At 43.7% G+C, this 27268-nt stretch overlaps 1 protein-coding gene across 1 annotated transcript in view; it reads right to left on the minus strand.

Moving 5' to 3' along the window:
- LOC137328279 (cytotoxic T-lymphocyte protein 4-like) overlaps positions 1-13752 on the minus strand; it is a 43533-nt gene extending 29781 nt beyond the window's left edge. The window contains exons 1-2 of the mRNA XM_067994326.1: positions 13663-13752; positions 7193-7531 (exon numbers count right to left, since the gene is read on the minus strand). Of these exons, the coding sequence (XP_067850427.1) occupies positions 7193-7531; positions 13663-13735 (412 nt within the window). The 5' untranslated portion in view covers positions 13736-13752. The remainder of the gene's footprint in view (positions 1-7192; positions 7532-13662) is intronic.
- Between the last annotated feature and the right edge of the window lie 13516 nt (positions 13753-27268).

Genomic DNA, 27268 nt, shown 5'->3' on the forward strand with positions numbered 1-27268 from the left:
TTCCTACCCTTAATGAGGCAATTTTAAATTGAATTTAACAGGTATTTAAATTTAGTGCCCCCAGCACAGGTTTCCCCGGCTGCGGGAATGCCAGCAGGTAAAAGGAGGCAAGAAAGGCTGGTTGCATGAGGTTAGTGCCTTTATTGCACTGATTATGGGACAGGAGGAGCAGGAGTGCTTCCCCGCAGCTCACCGAGCTTACCTTTTAAACATCCTGTGATCGGCCGACCCCACTTCTCCACGAAGTCCTCCCCCTCCAAATCCCAAAGACCCCGATCTCTCCCTGGCTGTTTTCCCACCTGATAGGCAGCCAACCTGTCAACCTGGCTAGCTGTCTGGTGCAAAACCTTTCCAAAAAAATTTTATACATGTCCTACCATCAAAATCATCACAACATGTGGGAAACCCTTACTTCCAGGTTTCCCGTCTGAAAATCCTCGCCCCCCCCACCAACTCTCTTCCCGGCTCCAAGTTAATATCCAGCCCAATGTATGAAATTTAGTACTTTTCTAACTTACAAAAGGTATAGAAATGTATGTAGCAGATGCATTGAATCAAAATTCTGTTTCCCGATTTTACAAACAAGACTAGGTGAGATGATAACAGAAACTGAGAAAGACCAGTCATTACAAAACTTGATCCCACAAGGATTTCTGGACACAAAAGGGTAGATTTGAAGCTAGCCTGCCCATTAGCACCGACGGGAGGCCCCGGTCCATTTTGAGGACCGGGCCACATTAACATAAGGCCAGCTGTCGCGGACACCTATTGAGTGCCCTGCTGCAGCTCACCAGCTCCAGGCTGGTGCACTATCAGGCAAGCCAGAGATCAATTCGGCTGTCATCAAGGTAGGTCCCTTGATGGGGGTTGGGTGGGGGAGGGCGGGTTTCCGGAAGGGGGGATTCTGGTGCGGCAGTGGCCTGCATTCTTTTTGTGGAGCCCAGGAAAACTTACATTTTTGGCTCCCCTTTGGCAGGACCATCAGATGAGTCTGGCCCAATTGTGTCCCAAAATGGCAATTGGGGTCCTATGTACGTCATAGGACCCCAATCTTCATAGTAAAAGGGCTGACCAGTTGAATCAGGTGAGAACACCAACCATTCCATCGGTAGGCCCTTCCAAAGATGGTGTTGCCGAGATCTGGAATGGGGCAGTAAGCTTTTCCCCACCAGTGGGCTGTTTCCACCCAGTGGCGCCAGTGAAAATCTCCCCTAAAACGTGAAGTTGATCCTAAGCTCCAGTATTCGGACCTCCAAGACAAAGTGACTATTGAAAGGGCTGGGAAGGTGGTGGGGGTTCTTTAAAAGTTACAAAGCTCTTCTACCTACCGGCCTGAGAAAAAACATCCAAGCTAAGAAACTGAAAAATCCATGAAACTTAGCAAAAGTTGACCTGTTCTGGTCTGGTATGTTGGCACAAATTGCAGACATGGTTAGCCAATGTCTGAAATGCAAGACATACAGAAATAAAGTGTGCAAAGACACAATAAAAGCACCTGACGTTCCAGCAGACTCTCGCAGAAAGTTGGGACTGATGTATTTGACTTCATTTCAAATCAAAATTTAATAAGGGCTACTTTTGAATTTTTTTTTGAACTCAATAAATTAACCAGTACCAAGAGTTCAAATGTGACGGCACATTGCAAGCAGCAGCTTGCTAGACAGAGTATCCCTGACAAAGTAGATTCAGATAAAGGACCTCAGTTTGGAGTTCAGAAAATTAACAACATCTACCGATTTAAAACACACAACCTCATCAACAAAGTACCAACAATCCAATGAAAAATCTTAACAAGCTGTTCAAATTGCAAAAAAAAATGTTGAAGAAAGCAAAAGATGGAGATGCATGCAAAGCCTTGTTTGATTATCATTACAGGGCTGGAGATGGTAGTGTCATTCGCACAGTTGTTGAATGGACCGTCGAACAAAAACAACACTTACAATCTCAAAAGAACCGCTCAAAGCAAACATCAAAAAAGGGTTTACATTATTTTGTTTCAAATATTTATCCACTTCCCTTTCCTTTTAAGAACTACAGTGGACTCAGCTTCTATCCCCATTTCTAGCAGGGCATTCCATGCCCTAACAACCCTCTATATGAAAAAGTTTCTCCTAACCTCTCCCTTTATTATTTTATGGATGATCTCCATTTTTCTCAGGCTGGTAGGTAGAAGTAGTTTATAACTTTTAAAGAGCCCCCACCTCCCTCCCCAGCCCTTTCAATAGTCACTTTGTCTTGGACGTCCGAATACTGGAGCTCAGGATCAACTTCACGTTTTAGGGGAGATTTTCACTGGCTCCGCTGGGCAGAAACATCTCCGGATTACTCCTAGTGCCGCGCGCAAGTGAGTACAGAAATAGGGGGATAGAGCAGATGAATGCGTGGCTGGAGAGATGGTGAAGGAGGAAGAGCTTTAAATTCCTGGGGCATTGGGACCAGTTCTGGGGAAGGTAGGACCTGTACAGGCCAGACAGGTTGTATCTTAACAGAACTGGGACCAATGCCCTCGCAGGGAGGTTCACTAGTGCTGTGGGGGGGGATTAAACTAATTTGGCAGGAGGGGTGGGCACCAGGATGTAGCAACAGAAAGGAGAAACAAGCGGCACAAAGGATCGGGGGAGAAAGATAGCACTAGAGCAAGTAATAGATCAGTATTAGGTGGGATCAGACTAAGAGGGAGTACAAGAAAGTCTAAGACTGGTTTGCAGTGCATGTGTGTAAACGCACAAAAGTGTGGTTAACAAGGTTAGTGAGTTTCAGGCGCAAATAGCCACATGGGAATACAATGTTGTAGCGATAACGGAGACTTGGCTCAAAAAAGGGCAGGATTAAATATTCCTGGATACAAGGTGTTCAGGAAAGATAGGGAAGGAAAGAAAGGAGTGGGGGGGGTTGCTGGTGGTAGTATTGATTGCATTACTGGAGAGAGAGGATGTCCTGGTGGGGTCGAGTACAGAATCTATTTGGTTAGAGTTAAGAAATAAAGGAGGTGCCATGACACTACTGGGTGTATTCCATAGGCCACCAACTGGTGGGAAGGATATAGAGGAGCAAATTTGCAGGGAAATTACAGAGAGGTGCAAAAGCTGTATAGTAGTGATAACTGGGGACTTCAACTATCCTAATACAGACTGGGATAATAATAATATAAGGGGCAAAGAGGGGGAGGAATTTTTGAAATGTGTTCAGGAGAACCTTCTTAATCAATACGTTTCCAGTCCATTGAGGATGGAGGCATTGCTGGACTTGGTTCTAGGGAATGAGGTGGGCCAAGTGGAGCAAGTGTCAGTGGGGGAGCATTTAGGGAGCAGCGATCATAGTATCATAAGGTTTGGAATAGCTATGGAAAAGGACACGGACCACTCTAAAGTAAAAATACTCAATTGGAGGAGGGCCAATTTCAATTGGATGAGAACAGATCTGGCCAGGGTAAATTGGAATCAAAGATTGGCAGGCAAAACCGTAATTGATAAGCGGGCAGCCTTTAAAGAGGAGATGATTCGGGTACAGTCTAGGCACATTGCTATAAGGCAGAAAGGTAGTGCAACTAAAGCCAGAGCTCCCTGGATGACAAAAGAGATAGTGAGTAAGATGAAATGGAAAAAAAGGGGCGTATGACAGATGTCAGGTTGATAACACAAGTGAGAACCAGGCAGAATATAGAAAGTTCAGAGGGGAAGTGAAAAAGGAAATAAGAGGGGCAAAGGGAGAGTATGAGAATAGACTGGCGGCCAACATAAAAGGGAATCCAAAAGTCTTCTACAGGCATGTAAATAGTAAATGGGTAGTAAGAGGAGAGGTGGGGCCGATTAGGGACCATAAGGGAGATCTATCATAGAGGCAGACGGGATGGCCGAGATACTAAATGAGTACTTTGCATCTGTCTTTAACAAGGAAGAAGATGCTGCCAGCGTGTCAGTAAAGGAAGATATAGTTGAGATACTGGATGGGCTAAAAATTGATAAAGAGGTACACGATAGGCTAGCTGTACTTAAAGTAGATAAGTCACCCGGTCCGGATGGGATGCATCGTAGGTTGCTGAGGGAAGTAAGGGTGGAAATTGCGGAGGTACTGGCCATAATCTTCCAAACATCCATAGATATGGGGGTGGTGCCAGAGGACTGGAGAATTGGAAATGTTACACCCTTGTTCAAAAAAGGATGTAAGGATAAACCCAGCAACTACAGGCCAGTCAGTTTAACCTCAGTGGTGGGGAAACTTTTAGAAATGATAATCCGAACAGAATTAACAGTCACTTGGATGAGTGTGGATTGATTAAGGAAAGCCAGCACAGATTTGTTAAAGGCAAATCATGTTTCACTAACTTGATATAGAGTTTTTTGATGAGGTAACAGAGAGCATAGATGAGGGCAATGCAGTTGATGTGGTGTATATGGACTTTCAAAAGGCATTTGATAAAGTGCAGCACGGCAGGTTTATCATCAAGATTGCGGCCCATGGAATAAAGGGGGCAATAGCAACATGGATACAGAGTTGGCTAAGGGACAGGAAACAGAGAGTAGTGGTGAACGGTTGTTTTTCGGACTGGAGGGAGGTGTACAGTAGTGTTCCCCAGGTGTCAGTGCCGGGACCACTGCTTTTCTTGATGTATATTAATGACTTGAACTTGGGTGTACAGGGCACAATTTCAAAATTTGCAGATGACACAAAACTTGGAAGGGTAGTAAACAGTGAGGAGGATAGTGATAGACTTCAAGAGGATATAGACAGGCTGGTGGCATGATGGCAGATGAAATTTAACACAGAAAAATGCGAAGTGATACATTTCGGTAGGAAGAACGAGGAGAGGCAATATAAACTAGAGGGCACAACTCGAAAAGGGGTACACGAACAGAGAGATCTGGGGGCATATGTGCACAAATCGTTGAAGGTGGCAGGGCAGGTTGAGAAAGCAGTTAAAAAAGCATACGAGATCCTGGGCTTTATAAATAGAGGCATAGAGTACAAAAGTATGGAAGTCATGATGAACCTTCATAAAACACTGGTTCAGCCACAACTGGAGTATTGTGTCCAGTTCTGGGCACTGCACTTTAGGAAAGATGTGAAGGCCTTAGAGAGGGTACAGAAGAGATTCACTAGAATGATTCCACGGATGAGGGAATTTAGTTACGTGGATAGACTGGAGAAGCTGTGGTTGTTCTCCTTGGAACAGAGAAGGTTACAAGGAGATTTGATAGAGGTATTCAAAATCATGAAGGGTCTAGACAGAGTAGATAGAGAGAAACTGTTCCCGTTGGCGGTAGGGTCAAAAACCAGAAGACAATAGATTTAAGGTGATTGGCAAAAGAACCAAAGCTGACATGAGGAAAATCCTTTTTATACAGTGAGTGATTGGATCTGGAATGCACTGCCCGAGGGGATGGTGGAGGCAGATTCCATCATGGTCTTAAAAAGGGAACTGGATATGTACTTGAAAGGAAAAAATTTGCAGGGCTACAGGGATAAGGTGGGGGAGTGGAACTCGCTGGATTGCTCTTGCATAGAGCCAGTGTGGACTCTATGGGCCAAATTGCCTCCTTCCGTGCTGTAACCTTTCTATGATTCTATCTCAAAGTTAAGCCTATACATGACATTTAACCTAACTTATTATATCTATAAAGCACAGTCCTACTGGATGCTCATGACAGGCCAGTGATGCTGCAGTTTTCATGGGTTCAAAGCAATTTCATCTTCAGATTGAGGCAAATGATATTATAACTCAGGAATTCAGTTGGCTAATTTGAATTCTACCAAGGATTGAGTGTTTACCCTGTGCATGTAGTCTCACTCTGCTTTGGCTTTGCACTGGTTGCAGTGTAACTGTGCCTGGTGCAAAGTGAACTTCAAAATGTTTCCAGGCGATCGGTTGCGCTTTTTAAAAATTCGTTCACGGGATGTGGGCGTCGCTGGCGAGACCAGCATTTATTGCCCATCCCTAATTGCCCTCGAGAAGGGCTTTGCCTGGCCACAGTGTAACACAGAGTCACCAGTATAACTCCAATCTGCCATCTCCTTATTACTCTATGCAGGTACTAGTTTCAAACCAGAAACCTTAGTTTAACAGCACATTAAAAGTACTACCTTCAGAAGATTCTTTTTAGAACATGTGTAGACCAAATGCATACATTTATATATACACTGAATTAGATGCCACCATGTTTCCCAAATTTCTCTATAGGCAAATAAAATGCGAACAGTGATCAGATGATGCCATGTAAACATCTGATCAATATGAGCAAAGTTTAATTTAATGAACCATCTCCCTCTCAGAGAAATGTATTTGACTTTTCCTTTGAAAGTACGGTCTTCAAAACACAAACATAAAATCATAGAAATGACAGCACAGAAGGAAACCATTGGATCTTTTGTACCTGTGTCAGCCTCTTCAATTAGGGTTGTCTACTCTAATCCCATTCCCCGTCCTCTTCCCATATCCTTTTATATTTTTATTTCAGATTTCCAGCATCTGCAGTATTTTGTCAATACCTTTACCCTGAGAAGCTCCTTACTGGCTCTTCAACTGGGATATTAGATATTTCAAGTACTTTCAAGCAGGTTCCTTTGCTAATTTTTAAAATAAAGAACATTTGCAATAACTGGCATTTGTGAGATTTTTGTTTGAAGAAATTAACTGTTCTGTGTAATCGCTTAATCTATTGGTGAAATCTATTTTTACAAGTAAAAAGAGGAATTGCTGGAATTGATCAAAGGGTATTCACTCAAACTGTGTATCTTCCTTTTTATTTCAGATTTACAGTATTGGCAGTTTTTTTTTCCTTTGTATCACATCTATTATTACAAAGTGAGTCTGAGTCCTGATAAAGATGTCCTAACAATGCATCGAAGCTATAGACTTTATGCCATCTCCATCACACAATTGTGTGTGATTTCCCAAATTAAGTCATCAATCACATACAGTTGTGAAGTCGGAACTATGAATTTTATTGTTCTTGAAACTTTAACGGAGTCTCACTGCTACAATTTTTCATATTGGATAATAATATAAACAAGGTGATTGTACTGTTGATCTTATTGTTTCAAATCAATTCCTGTCAGCTCTTTCATTTTCAAAAATCAGTGTTATATTTAAATAAGAGAGGATTAAAAGTATCTTTGTGGGAAGCACTTGAAGCGTTTAATGTAAGATTACATACCAAAGTTTATAACTTTTATAATTTTAGTAGACATTTACCTTGCACAGTTAATTTTGTTCCATTTCCAAAGCCTCTTCTAACTGGCGGTGGTATTTCAATAAACACTTTACAGAGGTACAGTCCCGCATCATCCTGAATGATATTTTCAATTCTCAATGTCGCATTTGTTTTGTTAATGGCATAAGAAAGTCTGTTCATGTAAGATGGATTTAGAGTAGCACTTTTAACGGTTGCATTGAGGACCGGGGTTGAGTCTTTGGTCCAATCTACCCTGATGCTTTCAATCTTTGAGTCCTCTTCACAGGAGCACTGCATGCTGATGGACTCTCCCTCAATGGCCTTTATTTCTGGAGGGAACTGAGAGACCTCAATCCTATCTTTGACAGAGGACAAAGGGAAGAAATGATTAATTTATGGTAATCAGCTGCTTTTGTCTGAGAATGTAAAGAAGAGTTATGAAAGGTAATGATTAATTTAATGGAAACTCTAAATTCATTGCCAACAAGAATAACATTTAAAAAGTTAGTTTGAATATAAGGAAGACATTTATTACAGTACTTACCGAAACATACCTAATTTAAATAATATTCCAATTATATCCTATTAGTAGAAAAACACTTATAAATAGCAGAATGGAATTGTGGCTAGACTTATTTTGTTTCAGAAAAAGTAACGCTTACAACTTACCTGCAGTTACTTGAAACAGTATATGAGTGCACTGCAGTGTCATTATTAATTGTAAGTAATCATGATTAAAATTCATCTTGGCAGCAGCTGAGAATCTACTGCATCTGCACACAGCAAACCTCGTGCTGAGTCAATCATAAAGGCAGGCCGAGCTGCACCATTTCCGTTTCTATGTCGAAACCACGTCTGATTGGTATCTGTCATTGCTTCAAAGTTATTAACCTTTTAAAAGTTCCAAATTTTCCAACAAATCTCTACAAAGCACAAAACTGACTTAAATGTTCCAAGTTAACAAGGTCTATTCAGCAATAAGGTCGTATGTCTGAATTATATTGCAAAGCTAAGTTAGTAAACCAGGATGTTCACTGAACCGTGCTGATAAGATCACAGTTGAGAGACATTTCTGAAGTTGTTTTCCTTTCAAAAGAAAAATATCCCTTCACTTTCGATCCCTCTTTTTCTGATGATTAAAATTGGCTTTTATCAATTTGCACCATCAATTTTTTGAGGTTGGTGGATTGTTATGCACATTGCCCTAGAAATTGGTTTGGGCCTTTTCTCAGCCAGAAATAGGCTATGCACTTGGAGCGCGTGCCAGAAGCCAGAGGCCCGAAGCGTGTCCGAAGTTGGGCCTTGATCCTCATGCACAAGTTTTCAACGAGCTGCAGACAACAATCAGGTGTCCAAAGGAAGCTTGCCGATTCAGAGAGAACCAATTTCGGCCAGCTGTGACCCACGGTGCAGACAAATTTCTGAGAGGTGTCCTTAAACAGGTGCTAGGCACCTTATTAGCACATGCAAGGGGCCGAACGCCTGTTTAAGGTGGGCTCCAGGGACACCTGAATATCACCTGAAACAAAATGGCAGGATGTAACCTCACAAAATTGGACCTGTTTGCCCTTGTTTTGTGCCCAAAAGATGGGTGCAATGAGGTCCAAATTTCCCCTCCCTCCCCCATTTTCTGCCAGTTTTCCCGTTAAGAAACCTAAATTCTCCTTGATCTTCACCTGAAAGTTCAGTCCCAAGATGGGCAAACATCACATTGATAACATCTTCATGCAAAGTGTAGAGGATGTCACTAATACGATGTGAGCATGCATTGGTGCAGTTCTTGAGACGAGTTCGGCAGTGAGAGTACCTTACCTATGCAATCACCAAGTGTGAGAGACTTAGATTTTATTCAAGGCCAGTAAGTTATAAATTCCCTTGATTTAATCATCCACTTAATTCAGTTAGTGTGCAGGTAGCTGAATTGGAAATAGTAGGGTATTGCTCCCTGGAGGCAGTCAGGTTTTGTAAGATTGACTGCTTGAAATGATGTTCACTGACATTTGATATGCTGACATTTTCTTACTCAGATCCACTGACACACTAATGAAGAATATCGTCCAACTGACGCATGGAAACTCAATTAAACAGCATCTTTGAGTCACAATGTTGCTGATCTTCCATTCTAGTTGTGAGTTAGAATGATAAAATCTTGATCTTCCCTTATCACAAGTGTGCTGATTGCTCATGGCCTTGCTCTCGTTACAGATTCTCACAGCTGAACTGATGGACTCCCTGTACAGTCTGCATAAGGTACGCAAAAATATCTTGAATTACTCCCTGAAAAAGTTTTTAGAACTTTTAGAACCGGCATGGACACGATGGGCCAAATGGCCTCCTTCCATGCTGTAATCTTTCTTTGATTCTATGATTCGAACTCTGATCACACCTAGCTCTTGACAATAACTAAGTTGATAAAATCTAAAAACAATTTTGACCTCTGTCAAATTTTGATTTTAACATTTGTTACTTGTTTCTTCAGTCCTCAAAAGGAAGATTTAAATGATGAAAGCAATATCAGTGTATTCTTTATTACGGGAGAACCTTCAGTGTTGCTGGACTGTTCATCTTAAATTTTTGCAGCACTCTGTATAAATTCCTTTATACTCGCAAAGTATAAACTGATACTATTACTGGTCACATGGTCTCGCTCTCTAGTTTCTCTCTCATTTCACCTCACACCCTATCCATTGACTCCATTCCCACTAAATTGCTGACCATCCAACTTTCCTTCCTGGCCCCTATGCTAACTGACATTGTAAATGGTTCCCTCTCCTCGGGTAGTGTCCCCCTACTTTCAAAACCACCGTCATTATTGGTGACCATAACATCCTCCTGCAATGTCCCTTCTCTGTTGTCCAGCTTAGCGGGACAACCCTCGCTTGGTTCCACTCTTACCTATCTGATTGAAGCCAGAGCACTTCCAGCAATGGGTTATCTTCCGGCTCCCACACCATTACCTCCGGAGTCCCCCAAGGATCTCTCTTTGGCTCCCTTCCTTTCCTTATCTACATTCTGCCCCTTGGCGACATCATCCACAGACACAGGATCAGCTTCCATATGTTTGATGACAGCATCCAGCTCTACTTTTCCACCTATCCTGCACCAAGTGCTGTTTAACCATCACACCCTTTCTCACTGACCTACATTGGCTTCCGGTCTCCCAATGCCTCAAATTTAAAATTCTCATCCCTGTGTTTAAATCCCTTTCTGTCCTGACTCTGATCTCTGAAACCTCCTCCAGCCCCACAACCCCCATCACCAAACTCTCCGTTCCTCCAACTCACCTGATCGGCATCCGCAGCTTGCCGGTTTTATGGAAATGAGGCACGAGGCCCATTTTGGAGCAAACCTCGGGCCGACGTATTCAGGCACACATTCAAGCTGCACCGTGCAGTTCTCAGCCTCTGTGTCTCAAAACAGGAAAGGCTGGGTTACACCTATCACTGGATGTTTTACTACGTTAAAGACATTATAGAAATACAAGTTGTTGTTGTTGTAGATGCTTCAAAAATTTTGCCTGCTGCTCAAAACCGATGCCTTGTTTCACTCCTGACACTTCCATCCCTCCCCTTAAAGGTGCTGCTGTCAGCCTTTCAAAATCACCCGCTTGCCAGATTTCTATAGGAAGCGTGATTTACGCTGGTTGCTCACAGAATTTATGTGAATGAGGCCTGGCCTTGAAAATGGCATGGGCCCAGCAGGGAAAAGCATTAAAGCAGGTGGAGAAAGATAGAGATGTGGGCGTTCTAATGCACAGATCTTTAAAGGTTCATGAGCAATGCTGTGAAGCAATAGCTAGAGCGAATAGGGTGTTGGGGTGCATTAATAGGACAATTGACTATAAGACAAAGCAAACTATTTTGTCCTTGTACATGACCTTGGCCAGGCCTCAGTTGGAATTTTATGTCCAGTTTTGGTCTCCTCACATGGTTGTTGATATTGAGGCTTTGGAAAGGGTGCAGAGGAGGGCCACTAGATTAATTTCCAGTTTGAAGCGCTTCAGTTATCAAGATAGACTAAAAGGGCTGGGACTCTACACTTTAGTGAAGCACTGACTAAGGGGTGATCTGATCGAGATTTATAAGGTGATGAAGGAATAGATTGTGCTCAAGTAGACAGTTGTTCCAATTAAATAAGTTAGGGAGGTCCAGGGGTCACAATTTTAAGTTGTATAAGGCCAGGTCGAGGTTAGATGTCAGGAGGTGGTTCTTTTCCCAGAAAATAGTGAACCTCTGGAACAGGCTGCCGGCTCGTGCGGTGGACGCCGATTTGCTGTATTCCTTCAAGCGAGAGCTGGACCCGTTTCTGGCTGGGGCAGAGGTCACCTCTTACAAAAGGTAGGTAATGCATAGAATTACCAGGGCCAAAGTGATCTCCTGGACTAGGTTCAGTTGCCTAAGGGGTCGAAGGGGAATTTCCCAGTTATTTGTCCTAAATTGGCCTGGGTTTTAATCTGATTTTTCATCTCTCCCAGGAGATCACATGGTTTCGGGTGGGGTGGGGAATGCTCGCCCGATATGCACTATGTTTCAATGCTTTGATATGATTCATGCACCATAAATGTTGCTTGCAAGCAAGAAATATCATTGTGATGAAGAAAAATATATATGCAAGGAGCTTCCTGGGTGGTTAATAGATGCGAGTCCTCTGTTGGCAGTCATCAAAAGTGTTACCCAGCCTTTCCTGTTTTAAGATACATAGGCTAAGAAGTACACAGCGTTCTGCAAAAGCGCACCCGAAGGCGTCAGCCCGAGGCTTGCTCCAAATTGGGCCACGTGCCTCATTTCCATAAGACCAGTGGAAGGGTCGAGAGATGTGGTGGCGAGGTAGAGGTGGGTTCTATTTCTTCATTAAGTTTGAAAGTGATATAGTTCAATCTGAAACTAGGGTCTTAAATCTAAACAAAGGAAACTACGAAGGTATGAGGTGCAAGCTGGCTGTGGTTGATTGGGGAACTACATTAAAAGGTATGACGGTAGACAGGCAATGGCTAGCATTTAAAGAATTAATACATAATTTGCAACAAATATATATTCCTTTAAGGCACAAAAGCCCAACAGGAAAAGTGGTCCAACCGTGGCTAACAAGAGAAATTAAAGATAGTATTAAATCAAAGAAAGAGGCATAACCTCCCAAACCCACGACCTCTACCACCTAGAAGGATAAGAGCAGCAGGCACATGGGAACAACACCACCTGCACGTTCCCCTCCAAGTCACACACCATCCCGACTTGGAAATATATCGCCGTTCCTTCATCGTCGCTGGGTCAAAATCCTGGAACTCCCTTCCTAACAGCACTGTGGGAGAACTTCACCACACGGATCGCAGCGGTTCAAGAAGGCGGCTCACCACCACCTTCTCAAGGGCAATTAGGGATGGGCAATAAAATGCTGGCCTTGCCAGCGACGCCCACATCCCATGAACGAATAAAAAAAAATAAAGTTGCCAGAAAAAGCAGTAAGCCTGAGGATTGGGAGCATATTAGAATTCAGCAAAGGAGGACCAAGAAATTGATAAAGAAAGGGAAAATAGAGTAAACTAGCAAGAAACATAAAAACGGACTGTAAAAGCTTCCATAGATATGTAAAAAGGAAAAGACTGACAAAGGCAAACGTGGATCCCTTGCAAACAGAGACAGGAGAATTTATAATGGGGAATAAAGAGATGGCAGAGAAATTAAACAAATACACTGGGGCTGATTTTCGGATGGCCGAGCGGGAGTGTTGGGGGCTCCTAAAATGGTGGAATCCCGGAGTGCGCGCAGCTCCCGAATGCGGGACTCCCACCGGCAATTAAAGCCGGTGGGATGCTGCTTTAGATAGTTCGGTAGATAGTTGAGGTACTTGAGAGACCTCATTGAGTGGAGATTTTGGCAGGGGTGCAATTTTGAAGGGTCCTCAACGTGTTTCCCGTGCTGTGGAAAACACTCCCTGTTGGAGCAGACCTGTTTCAGCCAGCAGCCAGTGGGAGATGCAAAGGGTTAGTTGGTAGGTGGGGGAAAACCTCATTTATTGCAGCAGGGCACTCTGTCACTTCACACAAAGTTTTGGCTGCTTTGTCTTTCCACTCAAAATTCTTAATTTATACCCTAAACTCTGCTGTGCAAACACATTTACCTACTTTGCGGACCCACTCAAACTCACACCGTCAGGATGAGGGGCACCATAGCTGCATTCATCACTTCATCCGAGGACGAGCAACATCACCAGCCTCGCCAGGTACGGCGTCCACCTCCGTCACGTGGAGCTCCACAACACAGTGATGCGCCACAGGCACCTGCACAACAGCATGGAGGGCAACAATAGAGAAAGCGACATCGCAGGAGGCACTACCCTTGCCAGAGGGTCTACAGACCGAGGCTCAGCTTCCTGGATCTCTCTGAGGAGCAGTGCATACGGAAGCTCAGAGTCAGTCACCAGGTAGTCGCAGACATCTGCAGCCTCCTTCATGCCGAGCTGCTCCTGGCTGGCCCGAGCAGCATCTTCTTACCTGTCGCTGTCAAAGTCACCACTGCCCTCAACTTCTTCGCCTCCGGATCGTTCCAGGGTGTCGCCAGGGACATCGCCGGGGTCTCTCAGTTGTCTGCACACAAGTGCATAAGGCAGGTCACCAACGGTTTGTTTCGCAGGGCCTCGCACTATGTCAACTTCCCCATGGACGACCTCAGCCAGATGGAGAGGACAGTGGGATTCCACGCTGTGGCTGGCTTCCCACGGGTGCAGGGTATAATCGATTGCACTCATATAGCAATACAAGCACCTCCACATGAGCCAGGACTGTTCATCAACCCTCAGCCCATCTGTGACCACCGCAAGAGATTCCTTCACGTGTGCGCCAGATCCCTGGCAGCTGCCACGATTCCTTCATCCTCCGGGAGTCCAACATCCACCCTCCCCGCCTTCCACGCACCAAACACCCGCAAGGGCTGGCTCCTCGGGGACAAGGGATACCCCCTGCACACGTGGCTCATGACATCTCTGAGGAACCCCACCACTGAGCAACAGTGTTGATATAACGACAGCCATATCGCTACCAGGTCTACAATTGAGCATGCTATAGGGCAGCTCAAGGTGCGCTTCAGGTGCCTTGATCGTTCTGGGGGAGCGCTTCAATACGCACCAGCCGGAGTGGGACGCATTATAGTCGTCTGTTGTGCCCTGCACAACACGGCACAACAGAGAGGGGTGCCACTGGAGGAGGCCCCATCCACATCTGCCACCCATATTGAGAAGGAGGAGGAGGATGAGGAAGAGGACGAGGAGGAAAACGAGGAGGAGGAGCAACCCACGGGCAGAACAGCAGGTCATCTGGCTGCTCGTGAGGCCAGGGAGTCACTGATATGTGAACAGTTCTCCTAACATCAGACAGTGTGAAGAGTTCAGTCCTCGGACCACCTGGATAGAGCAACAGCCACACCAGCAGTGCCACCCCCCTCCCCTGCCCCCTGCACAAAACAGTTGTGCAACTACACATACACCCACTGTAGAGTGACCCAATGGGTGGCATCAAGTGTGGGTGTTCATGTTGAATCTCATGAAAGGGACTTATTGCACAAGCCAGTCATGAATGGCCAAGACGTGGCAGTAGTGGTGACAATAATAATATTTATTGTGCCATTAACAAAAATCAAGTATAAATAAAAAACATGATAAACCGTCAAATACCCTTGTGCATCCGCTTTGTGCTCACAAAACCTTCGCCTTACGCTTACGAGTACTCCTACGTGGTGCCTCCCCTGTGGCTGCAGTAGAGGTAGTGGCAGGTTGCTCTTGTTCGTGCCCTGGCCGATTAGATGCTTTGGACCTAGGCCCTTTGGGTTTCGGTGCCCGTGAGGGCACCTCCAAAGACTGCTCCACCTGCACCTGTACAGGGGCAGTCTTGGCCACCTGGAGAAGAGGCAGCATTGTGGGTACTGGTTGAGAGGGGGGCAACGGGTGAGACATAGGGGCGCTTTGAGTGGCGTCCCCACTTCCATGTCCCCTTTCGCCATCTTCCCTCCCCTGGGCCAGGCCGACACCACTCCTACCACTCTGCTGGATGACAGTTTGGAGGACATGTGTGAAGCCTTGTAAGGCCAGTGCCAGAGTATTTGCCTGCCTGTTTAAGGTGGCAGAATGTTGCTCACCCTGAGTCCAAAGGGCTGTTGTCAGGGCCTCAATGGACTCATTGCTTGAAGCTGCATGGAGGGAACCTTCCCTCCATCGCAGACATTCCCGCACTTACCCGCGACACTATCTCAGAGATGCCCTCACGTCCCTGTGACAGTATCTCAGAGATTCCTTCCTGTACCTGTGCCACCATTCCACTCATGCAGGTGTTGGACTCCTCCATCCTCTGCGCGATTGTGAAGAGTGCACATGGCACCTGTTCCAGCACCTCGCAAATGTACTGCTGCCCCTCGATCATTCTCCTTTTAATGGATGGCCCCCAGGGTTCAGCATCTGTGTCTAGCTAAGCAGAGCCTGGAGAAGAGTGCTCGCACTGATGAGGACTCTCCACAGCTGCCCCTGCCACCAGTGTCTGCTCGTGCTCGCTTGTGTGGGGACTCACCATGTGCGTGTATCTGCGCTGGTGGATGGCTCGCTCAGATGTGACGGTGCCCCCTCAGAGGCCGGCATGTCCTCTGAGGAATCGCCCTTCGCCGTCACGGCGGTCGCTGAAGACTCTGTAAGAAAACAGAAGATTATATTAAGCACGATGACAGATGTTGAGGTGCTGAAGATGGCAAGGCATGTTAACATCATTTGCTATTGTGAGTGCTGAATGTTAAAGTTCTGTCACCAGCCGTTTGTCGGGTGGCAGTCTCAGCATCCCCGACGGACAGGCTCTCGAGGGTGCGGCTTAGTATCAGAGCCTCCTGCTCTGCGTCTGTGAGGACAACTAGACATTGCGGCCCCCCTCCGGTCTTCGCCCTCTCCCTTGCATTCTAGGCTCTCTTCTCCTATAAGGGGAGAAAGTACAGACGTGGGAGTGAGGGATGGTGACATGGGCAACTGCTGAATGCATTGGTTTGGGTGAGGCTGACCGTGAAAGAGGTGCATCAGAGAGTGAGTATGAGACAGAGCCATGACATTGTATGCGGATTGTGTTGAGTGGTAGTGGTGGGATGAGTACTGGGGAGGTGAGGAAGTTCAGGTAAGTTGAGCATGAGCTTTGAGTGGGTGTGAGGAGTGATGTGATAGAGTAGTATTGGCAGTGCAGAAGAAGCTGTGGGCTGGGGTTGTTATGTGGAAGACGGAGTGTAGGAGAATGAGTAAGTGTACTCACTTTGGCTGACCTACTTAGGTCATTGAAGCGCTTCCTGCACTGTATCCATCTGCAGGAGACATTGCTGCTGCTGGTGACCTCCTCCACCACCTTGAGCCAGGCCTTCTTGGTGGCAGAGGCAGGCCACTTCCTCCCGTCCGCTGGGTAGAAAATATCCCTCCTCCTCCTCCTCACCCTATCCAGTAAGACCTGGAGTGAGGCATCAGTAAATCTGGGAGCAGCCTTTCCCCTGGTCTGCTCCATTGTATAATTTTGGTTGTTTGCTGCAGGAACAGCATTGGAGGACTGCCCCTTTAAATAGGGCTCCTCCAGCTGACAGCCTATGATGCGGGAGCGCAGTCCGTCCGCTGCGCAGGTTGACGACGGGAAACCCGGAAACCACGGTAAGTGGCTTCAATTTATCCGCGATCGCGTGGGGAACAGACGGATTTTACTGGGCGGATTATCCACGTGCCCAGTTGCCCCCCACTGCCATCCCGCCTCCTTGGTAATATCGGAACCTTTGTGTCTGTCTTCACGGAAGAAGACGCAAAAAACCTCCCAGAAATATGAGAGAACCAAGGGACTGGCGAGAATGAGAAACTGAAGGAAATTAGTATTAGTAAAAAAAAGTACTAGAGAAATTAATGGGACTGAAAGTCGATAAATCCCAAGGACCTGATGATCTACATCTCAGGGTTTTGAAAGAGGTGGCTATAGAGATAGTGGATGCATTGGTTGTCATCTTCCAAAATTCTATAGATTCTGGAATGGTTCCTGCAGATTGGAGGGTAGCAAATGTAAGGAGGGAGAGAGAAAACAGGGAACTACAGACCTGTTGGCCTGACATTACTAGCAGGGAAAATGCCAGAATCTATTATAAAGGATGTGATAACAGGACATTTAGAAAATAATAATAGGATTTGGCAGAATCAACATGGATTTATGAAAGGGAAATCATGTTTGACAAACCTATTGGAGTTCTTTGAGGATGTAACCAGTAGAATAGATAAGGGGAGAACCAGTGGATGTGGTGTATTTGGATTTTCAGAAGGCTTTCAATAAGGTCCTATACAGGAGGTTGGTGAACAAAGTTAGAGCACATGGAATTGGGGGTAATATACTGGCATGGATTGAGAATTGGTTAACAGACAGAAAACGGGTCTTTTTCAGGTTGGCAGACATTGACTGGTGGGGTACTGCAGGGATCGGTGCTTGGGCCCCAGCTATTCACAATCTATATCAATGATTTGGATGAGGGGACCAAATGTAATATTTCCAAGTTTGCTGATGACACAAAACTAGGTGGGAATGTGAGTTGTGAGGAGGATTGAAAGAGGCTTCAAGGGATATAGGCCCGCTAAGTGAGTGGGCAAGAACATGGCAGATGGAATATAATGTGGAAAAATGTGAACTTATCCACTTTGGTGGGAAAAACAGAAATGCAGAGTATTTTTTAAATGGTAAGAGATTGGGAAATGTTGATGTACAAAGGGACCTGGGTGTCCTTGTACATGAATCACTGAAAGCTAACATGCAGGTGTAGCAAACAATTAGGAAGGCAAAAGGTATGTTGGCCTATATTACAAGAGGATTTGAGTACAGGAGTAAAGATGTCTTACTGAAATTATATAGCGCCTTGATAAGACCTCACCTGGAGTATTGTGTACAATTTTGGTCGCCTTATCTAAGAAAGGATATACTTGCCATAGAGGAAGTGCAACGAAGATTCACCAGACTGATTCCTGGGATGGCAGAATTGTCATATGAGGAGAGATTGAGTAGGCTAGGCCTGTATTCTCTCGAGTTTAGAAGAATGAGAGGTGATCCCATTGAAACATACAAAATTCTTACAAGGCTCGACAGGGTAGATGCAGGGAGGATGTTTCCCCTGGCTGGGGAATCTAGAACCAGGGGTCACAGTCTCAGAATAAGGGGTAGGCCATTAAGGACTGAGATGAGGAGAAATTTCTTCACACAGAGGGTGGTGAATCTTTAGAATTCTCGACCCCAGAGGGCTGTGGAGGCTCAGTCACTGGGTACATTCAAAATAGAGATCGATAGATTTCTAGATATTAAAGGCATCAAGGGATATGGGGATGGTGCAGGAAAATGGTGTTGAGGTAGAACATCAGCCATGATCATGTTGAATGGCGGAGCAGGCTCGAGGGGCCGGATGGCCTCCACCTGCTCCGATTTCTTATGCTCTTATGTTCTTATTTAAATTAATGGATGAGAAATCAGGTGGGCTCCGTAACAGGCGTGTGCAATCCTCCCCATCCGATTTTCCTCTCTGCACAACACCCACACAGTAAAGATGAGACTTTGCTCCAGCAATAGAGCCTGAAATTCATCGTCATCAAAAATTACCAGTTGACAGAGAGATACTCTAGGACTTTATTACGGATGATTATGTCATAGAAATTTTTAAACAGCCATTCTCAAATTGCCGATTGTGCAGGGTTAGTTTTGTGTACGCATAGATTGAGCCAAAGGAATCAAATAAAATTGGAGCTGATATGTGCAGCTCTGCAATGGAAAAGGGACGTCAAACTGAGAAAGCATCTGTTCTTGGACTTGAATCGGGTCAGTGCTACAGATACGTGAATGAATGCATGTTCAAGCAAGGCAAATTTCCTGTTGTGACCACTGCCTGCTTAAGGTCAGACTGTTTCTCAGGTGCTGTTTTAGTAGTGCGTCAAACCTTTGTCATACCTCTGCATTATTTTCAAGTTTGCATATCTGTTGATTTTCCACTTGAAAGAACCATCAGTATGAAAAAATAGAGTGGCTTTGAATTCCTGATCTTCTGTGACTTGAGGCCATTTTTAGCTGTTTCTGTTGTTTCCCCGTGATTTCCGTTAGTGAACCCTCAAGAACGTGCCAGGAGAGTGTGAATAAAAAGAGATTATCCATTCACTGTATCAAGCGTTAAATTCTAATGATTATTTACATAATTTAATGCAGAACCACTGCTACACTTTGAATAAATTAACTGACCAGCAAGCTTTGTTAGGTATAACTCAGTTGTTTAATTATCAACTAGTGATTTTCTTATGGGGGGTGGGGGTGGGCAAAGAGGGTGATAAGTGGGGTCTCTTTGGGTCAAACTGGGCAAAGGACATAAAGCAATTGGTAATTTGATAGTTATACACTATTAACCTATTCATAGATCGGGGGTGGGGAGGGTGGGAAAACTGGTCTTGGGCGGTGCAGCAAAACAGGCAATAGCGAATCAACGACTCATTTTACACCCTGTATGATTTCCTTTTCCATTGAAATCGCTGTCTGGGATCAGCTAATTCAGCACAGGCCAGAGATCTTCTGAGTTTGTACAGCTCAGCTACTCACCAGATAAACCAGCTGTGCCATTGAGAGAACCACAATATAAATACTGGGGCAGAAATCGCTCCTGAAGTAACGGAGGAGCTCAACAGTGCTCTCCATTGTTGGTGGAGAATTGAAGGAGCAGGTTCCGGGTGTTCGCACATGCTCAGTGAAATGCGGAAATCCAGAACTTGCTCCTATTGTTTCGCCGGCAATATGACAATTGCGAATTAAAGGGCCATCGCACGCTGCAATCAGGGAAATCATTGAAAAAGCGCAACTTGCTTATCTGCCCAGTTGGAAAGTAACTAATATCACCACCAACAGGTACACTTAAAAATACCAGGTCTAAACAGCGCGGTAAATTTTAAAAATGTAGAGTCTCATGTTGCTGCTTAGTTTTTGGTCACTAAAAAATATTGTTTTTTTAAATTAAAAAATTAAAAATTTTCTTTTTTTTACTTTTCCCTTCTGTCTCTTTAATTTCAATTATTTCTTTGGCTTTTTACATTAAAAAATTTTAAATTTTTATTTACATTTAAATACAGGTTACTAACTTTAAATGAATGAAGTCTGCTTGCCTTCTTGAGCAATGCAGCCTGAATCTGTGGGCGTGACTTCTCTTCCTGACAGATTTTGTAGGCTTGACTTCTCCTCTCAGAGACTTTTCCAGCGGTGGCAACTCACGCTGCTCAGAGGCTGGGCAGATAGCGCACAATTTTTTTGAAGTTCAAATTCAAGCAATTTGACACCACAGAGCTCGCAGTAAGTATTTTTGTTAGTTTAATTTGCAGGAGTGGCGATGACCCATGCCTCGCCATTCAGAGCACTTTTTGGTCCATCATTTCTCTTGCTATACTTCTCCATATAAAGGTGGTAAAATTCTAAAACTAAATGGATTGGCATGAACTACAATTAAGTAGTCACCATTGTGAAAGAAACTGTGAAATCAGAACAGGATATTGAGCTCGCCAAGTTCTTCTAATAAACCCAAAACATACTCCCTGAGGGAAATGAATAACTACAGGTACAATTTCTAAGAAGAATTACCATCTCACAGGTCACAATTGCAGAAACCCAGAACTTTTTCAACCAGAGCATTGTGCTATATAGTTCAGCAAGTTTTTGAGGAGAGTCTTTTATTTGTAGCAAATAGTTATGAACACTGTTATGATTCACAGACAGACGGCCAGGAGCAGCCTGGCAGTGGAGAATTTCAGACCTCATTAATGACAACAGATTGAATGCATTGACCGTGCTGTTTATCCTGAAGGGACAGTAACATTCACAGCAAGCTTCTGGCAAAAGCTGTATTTAGTTTTAATGGGGCATTAGAACCACTGCACTTGACACATGGGTCTTGTGCAGCCAGCAGCAACCCCAGAGTAAGTTTGTCAGGTTTGCTAAGACTGGTGGCTGGGAAAACTGCTTTATTACTAGGCTTTTCTGGCTATACTTTGAATGAATAAACTGACTAGCGATCTTGTTAGATGTAACTCAGTTGTTTAATTATCTTAACCTTAGCAAATCTTTCAAGTTTGCTCTGGGGTTGTTATCGATCGCAGGTGATCCAGATGTTAGAAGCTGGTGGCCCTAACATCTCCCCTAAAACCAATATAAAGGGGATCTGCTATGTATTTCCAGATGTTTCTGTTCTCGTTTTTGTATTTCCAACATTTGCAGTTTTTCTTTTTATCATTTCATCAAGTTATCCTAAGATTCCGACATTGTTATTTTTAGTACACTTGCCAGCAATGACATTCTTCCAGTTTGCACTTGAATAAAAATCAATCTGAATTCTTTTCTGATGAACTGTTAAGGACTGTTTCTTGAACATTCACTTGTCTCGGTAATGCTGCAAAAAAGAATTTTGCACATTTTCAGTAAACTGTGACACGCTTGTGGCTTTTTTTATCAAAACATTAATTTGACAAAGGACTCCAGAATTGTGGTCTGTTTGAGCACAAACAGATATGTCAAATGTTCTTTGTTACATGATATTTTCTTCTTTTCTCCTCTTTTCACTGTTTACATTCTCCATTTGTGATGTATCTTTCTCATCTGAGAACATAAACCAGAGACCAGCCTCCAGAGTTCTGCCAATGGCCTTTATAATCGAGCATATAGAAGTGTGCCACAGTTGCCTGGCTCCCCATATCCTGGCCCTGAATTTCCACAGGGTCCTCTCAATTTCCCACCACAACTTCAGAGGACACCTTGGAGAAACGGCATGAATGGACATTATTGGCCACTTATGCTGTTTCTCCAGGAATTCTGCTGATCGCCCACGCCCAATTCCAGGCGCCCAGGTTTATAAGCAGGACAGCAAGGTTTACTACTAGACTTGTAATTCATTGTCTGAACACAACAGATTCACCCCCTTTCATTCAAAGGACCAGTATTGTTTTCAAAGATCTTTTAGTGATCTTCTTGTCTCCCAATTAGTGTAATTTATATTTAGTAAAAATCTTCCAGTTGATTGGAAACTGATTGGCCACCCAAGGCCAAAGTTCAATCCCTTCTATTTTAGGGATCTTTTAAAAACAATTTTTTTGTTTTAAAAATGTACATTACCATCCCCAGTAATACTATTGTACATACATCTTGAAATGGTGCCTCTGCAGCTTGCATAAGAAAAAGGCCCCAAGTGGAATCTTCAGTCTTTCTTCTCAGTCTCATTTTGTGACCCACACCCATGTCTACCTTTACCCTAAAGTTAATTAAAATTTCAAACAAGTACTTGTGTTTGTTTAAAGTCGACCACACAGTCATCATCTCATTCCCACTTTCTCAGTCCCCTTCCCCTAATCCTGAGACCCCATGGTGTGTGGTATCCTGCGTTCTTGTCCCTGGGCCCCAAGTGCTACTGGTCTTCCCTTGCTGCCTCCCTGCATCTCTATTGTGGGAATAACAGGTATCAATCCATCAAAGGTCTTTGCTTCCAGCTGTCATGTTTCCAAATAAAAATAACCATGATTTTTAAAAAATTATACAATGGTAAATAGAGAAATGAACACAGAAGACTGTTTCGATGAGGGTTTGAACTCCTTACCCTACTATTAAGTGATTTTCGTTTAAATTAAAAAATTGAAATCTGAATTCCCATGGGGTTTTCCCAATCTCCCACTGTAACCTTGGCAGAACATTGCCGGGAACTCTGGAGTTATGCGTGAACAGTCACTTGGAATCACATAAAGGTTACAGCACGGAAGGAGGCCATCTAGCCGTTTACGCTATGTCCCCAGGGGTTGCACTGATCTCCCACCAGAGAACCTCCATGGATATTCCAGGTACTCGTTTTTAAAGCTCTGGGAATTAAATCTTAAAATAGAAAGAATGAATTTACATTCACTTAACGTCATTTATGTCCTTAGCATAACCCATTTTGCTTCACAGCCAATAAATTATTTTTGAAGTGTATTTATTGTTGTTATATAGGCAAACACAACAGCCAATTTCGTGCACAGCTAGGACCCACAATGAGATAAATGATTAGTTAATCTATTTTTGGGGTCTTGGTAAATGGATAAATGTTTGCCAAGTTTGGGAGAACTCCCCTGTTTCTCTTTGAACAGTGCCATGGGATCTTTTACATCCACCTGACAGGCAGTTGGGGTCTCAGTTCAATGTATCATCTGAACGATGGCACCTCTGACAAACTCCATCACTGCTAAAGTGCCAGCCTAGATGATGTGCTCAAGTCCTAGAGGTGAGGTGCTACAACAGCAAAGCTGGCACTTAATCAAAATATTATAGTGTTACAAAAGGTTCCATTGCTAAAATCCTCAGATGTAAAAAGGAGTTTGAACTCTACTGATCAATCAAGACTAGGGTCAAATTCCCGATGTGACAATGAAGGATTTAAAGAAATAATAAATGTTTAAAAAAAACTTTAATTTGCTTTTAAATTGTACAACTTATCTCCAGGAATACACCATCTGCTGTCACGAGGGAAAAGAAGTCCTAAATAATTAGTTTAATTTAAATTTAGTAAAAATGTTCCAGTGGATTGGAACCTGATTGGCCACCTGAGGCCCAAGTTTCAAATTCCTTTATATCGGGGACTTTTAAAACAATTTTTGCTTCAAATAACATATCTGCTTTTACCAGAGAAAATAAGTTCAAAATTAAAAGTCTTTTAAGGTTTCATTTTTATTTAGAAAAGCGAATTGTCAAATGGCAAATAAAAATTGAGAGACCAACTGGACACCCAAGGCCAAGTTGGAACTTCCTATCTGATATAGCATCTACTTTAGTACCTTGGACTAATAAATATTTTTTTTGAGTTACCAGTGTCTAGGGTGATCAGTAGAGTTTAACTCTTTTTTTTCTAGTCTGAGGATTTTGACCCTAAATAGCAATGAATTTCCAGTGTTCTTATAAATATTGGTGCAGTATTAATTGAATGTCCGATATGCTTTTGGCACGTTACCTGTGGTATTAAAGAAGTATGAGAATAAAATGCAAAAGGGATGTGGAATCGAAGGCTACTTGGCAACATTTAAATTTCAAGAGCGCACAAGTACGTAGAAGTACATAGAAATTAAAACATGGAAACAGGCCGCGCTGGTGATTATCCTTCACATGAGCAGTAGTGCTAATCCCATATGCCCAATCTGTTTCGATATCCCTTTATCACCCCTTTCATTCAACCACCTATCTAACCTATTCTTAAATGTTGATTCGGTCTCTGCCTCAATCACAACCCCAGTATTACATAGAATGTACAGCACAGAAACAGGCCATTCAGCCCAAATGGTCCATGTGCGCTTCCTCCCACCCCTCTTCTCGGAATCATAGAAAGGTTACAGCATGGAAGGAGGCCATTCGGCCCATCGAGTCTGCACCGGCTCAATGCAAGAGCAGTCCAGCTAGTCCATTCCCCCGCCCTTTCCTGATAACCCTGCAAATTTTTTCCTTTCAGGTACTAATCCAGTTCCCTTTTGAAAGTCATAATTGAATCTGCCTCCACCACCCCATTGGGCAGTGCATTCCAGATCCTAACTACTCGCTGTGTAAAAAAGTTTTTCCTCATGTCAGCTTTGGTTCTTTTGCCAATCACCTTAAATCTATGTCCTCTGCTTCTTGACCATTCCGCCAACGGGAACAGTTTCTCTCTATCTACTGTGTCTTGACCCTTCATGATTTTGAATACCTCTATCAAATCTCCTCGCAACCGTCTCTGTTCCAAGGAGAACAACCCCAGCTTCTCCAGTCTATCCATGTAATTAAAATCCTTCATCCCTGGAATCATTCCAGTAAATCTCTTCTGCGCCCTCTCTAAGGCCTTCACATCCTTCCTAAAGTGCGGTGCCCAGAACTGGACACAATACTCCAGTTGTGGCCAAACCAGTGTTTTATGAAGGTTCATCATGACTTCCTTACTTTTGTACTCTATGCCTCTATTTATAAAGTCCAGGATCCCGTATGCTTTCTCAACCTGCCCTGCCACCTTCAACGATTTGTGCACGTGTACCCCCAGATCTCTCTGTTCCTGTACCCCTTTTAGAGTCGTGCCCTCTAGTTTATATTGCTTCTCCTCGTTCTTCCTATCAAAATGTAACACTTCGCATTTTTCTGCATTAAATTTCATCTGCCACATGTCTGCCCATGCCACCAGCCTGTCTATATCCTCTTGAAGTCTATCACTATCCTCCTCACTGTTCACTACCCTTCTAAGTTTTGTGTCACCTGCGAATTTTGAAATTGTGCTCTGTACACCCAAGTCCAAGTCATTAATATATATAAAAGAAAAGCAGTGGTCCCAGCACCTCCTTCCAGTCCGATAAACAACCGTCACCACTACTCTCTGTTTCCTGTCCCTTAGCCAATTCTGTATCCCTGTTGCTACTGCCCCTTTTATTTCATGGACTGCAATTTTGATAAGCCTACAGTGCGGCACTTTTTCAAATGCCTTTTGAAAGTCCATATACACCACATCAACAGCATTGCCCTCATCTACCCTCTCTGTTACCTCGTCAAAAAACTCTATCAGGTTAGTTAAACACGATTTGCCTTTAACAAATCCGTGCTGGCTTTCCCTAATCAATCCACACTCGTCCAAGTGACTGTTAATTCTGTCCCGGATTATTGTTTCTAAAAGTTTCCCCACCACTGAGGTTAAACTGACTGGCCTATAGTTGCTGGGTTTATCCTTACACCCTTTTTTGAACAAGGGTGTAAAACATTTGCAATTCTCCAGTCCTCTGGCACCACCCCCGTATCTACAGATGTTTCGAAGATTATGGCCAGTATCTAACCCTATCAGCATAAACTTCAGTAATGCATTCCACAGCCTCACAATCCTGTGCAAATAGGTTTCCTCAGCTCTCCGTCCAAATCTCTTACATTTAATTTTCTATCTATGTCTTCTCGTTCTAGACCCCTCAACCACTGGAAATAGTCTGTTTCTATCTACTCTGTCCCATCTATTCATAATTTTAAACATGCCTATCAAATCACCCTGTAATCTCCTCTGTTCTAATGAAAATGGCCCCAAGTCTACATCAGAATTTCACATTTGCCATACAACTTGCCTGCAGTTGCCAGAATGAACACCAGTAACAATGATGCAGGTGCGGTTATGTTATGTGCAGCATTCACAACGTTGCTTGTTCACTGCTACTTCCTTCCTGTTACATAATGGTCAAATGTCAAGCCAACATGTTTTAGCCATCCAAATTCTGCAGAGATGTGTGAAATGTATAGAATAGACAGGTTTAAGTGTGGGTGACACTGCTAAACAGTGGGCTGAATTTTACCCACAATGAGTTTGCTTCACATCAAATGGAAGCAGTGTGAAATTTTCAGACTATGTCTAATTTAAGTGTGGAAAACACCCAATAGTATGTTAAAATATATATATTAACCTTGGGTTGTGATGAGAGAGAACATTTTGCTCCAATTAACAAAGAGTGGAAGTACTGGTGGCATCACTGGTGGTGGCATTGGTGGGAACTGTTTGCCATAATGAGCTAATATCAAACAGGAGGTATATTGGTATCACAATAATGCTTATTGGCTTAAGTAGGAAATTTCTGAATGTGCTGGGAAGCCTAAAAGGTGAGAAGAAAAATGTAGAGGAAAAACCAGGGCAAAAATACTGATTTATTCAAGAAATTGACCAGAACTGCATGTCACCAACACTTTCTCTTGATAGAGAATTATTAGCTGTCACTGGGACTGATTAATAATAAAGCTAATTGTTGCTAAACTAGATGTTAGGCTATTACACAATGTGGCACCAGGGGGCAGCAGTGGGAGAAACCACTGTCAGCAGTCAAGCTGTGCATGTGCAGAACCCTCTTGCTTCGGCAAAAGTCTGCCCTTCGTCCAATCAGGACGAAGGGCGCCAGCGAATGACTCAGCTGTTGTTTAACCCAGGGGACCAATCACAGCATGATAACTCTGCATCAGGGGACCAATCACAGCATTGATCACCTGATGTCGGTAAGCCATGACTGATATGCACTGTTTGGAGAACACTATTCTGAAAACTTTTCTTTGTTAGTTCGTTGTTTAT

The sequence above is a fragment of the Heptranchias perlo genome, chromosome 1, assembly GCF_035084215.1.
Source record: "Heptranchias perlo isolate sHepPer1 chromosome 1, sHepPer1.hap1, whole genome shotgun sequence".
Classification (NCBI taxonomy): domain Eukaryota; kingdom Metazoa; phylum Chordata; class Chondrichthyes; order Hexanchiformes; family Hexanchidae; genus Heptranchias; species Heptranchias perlo.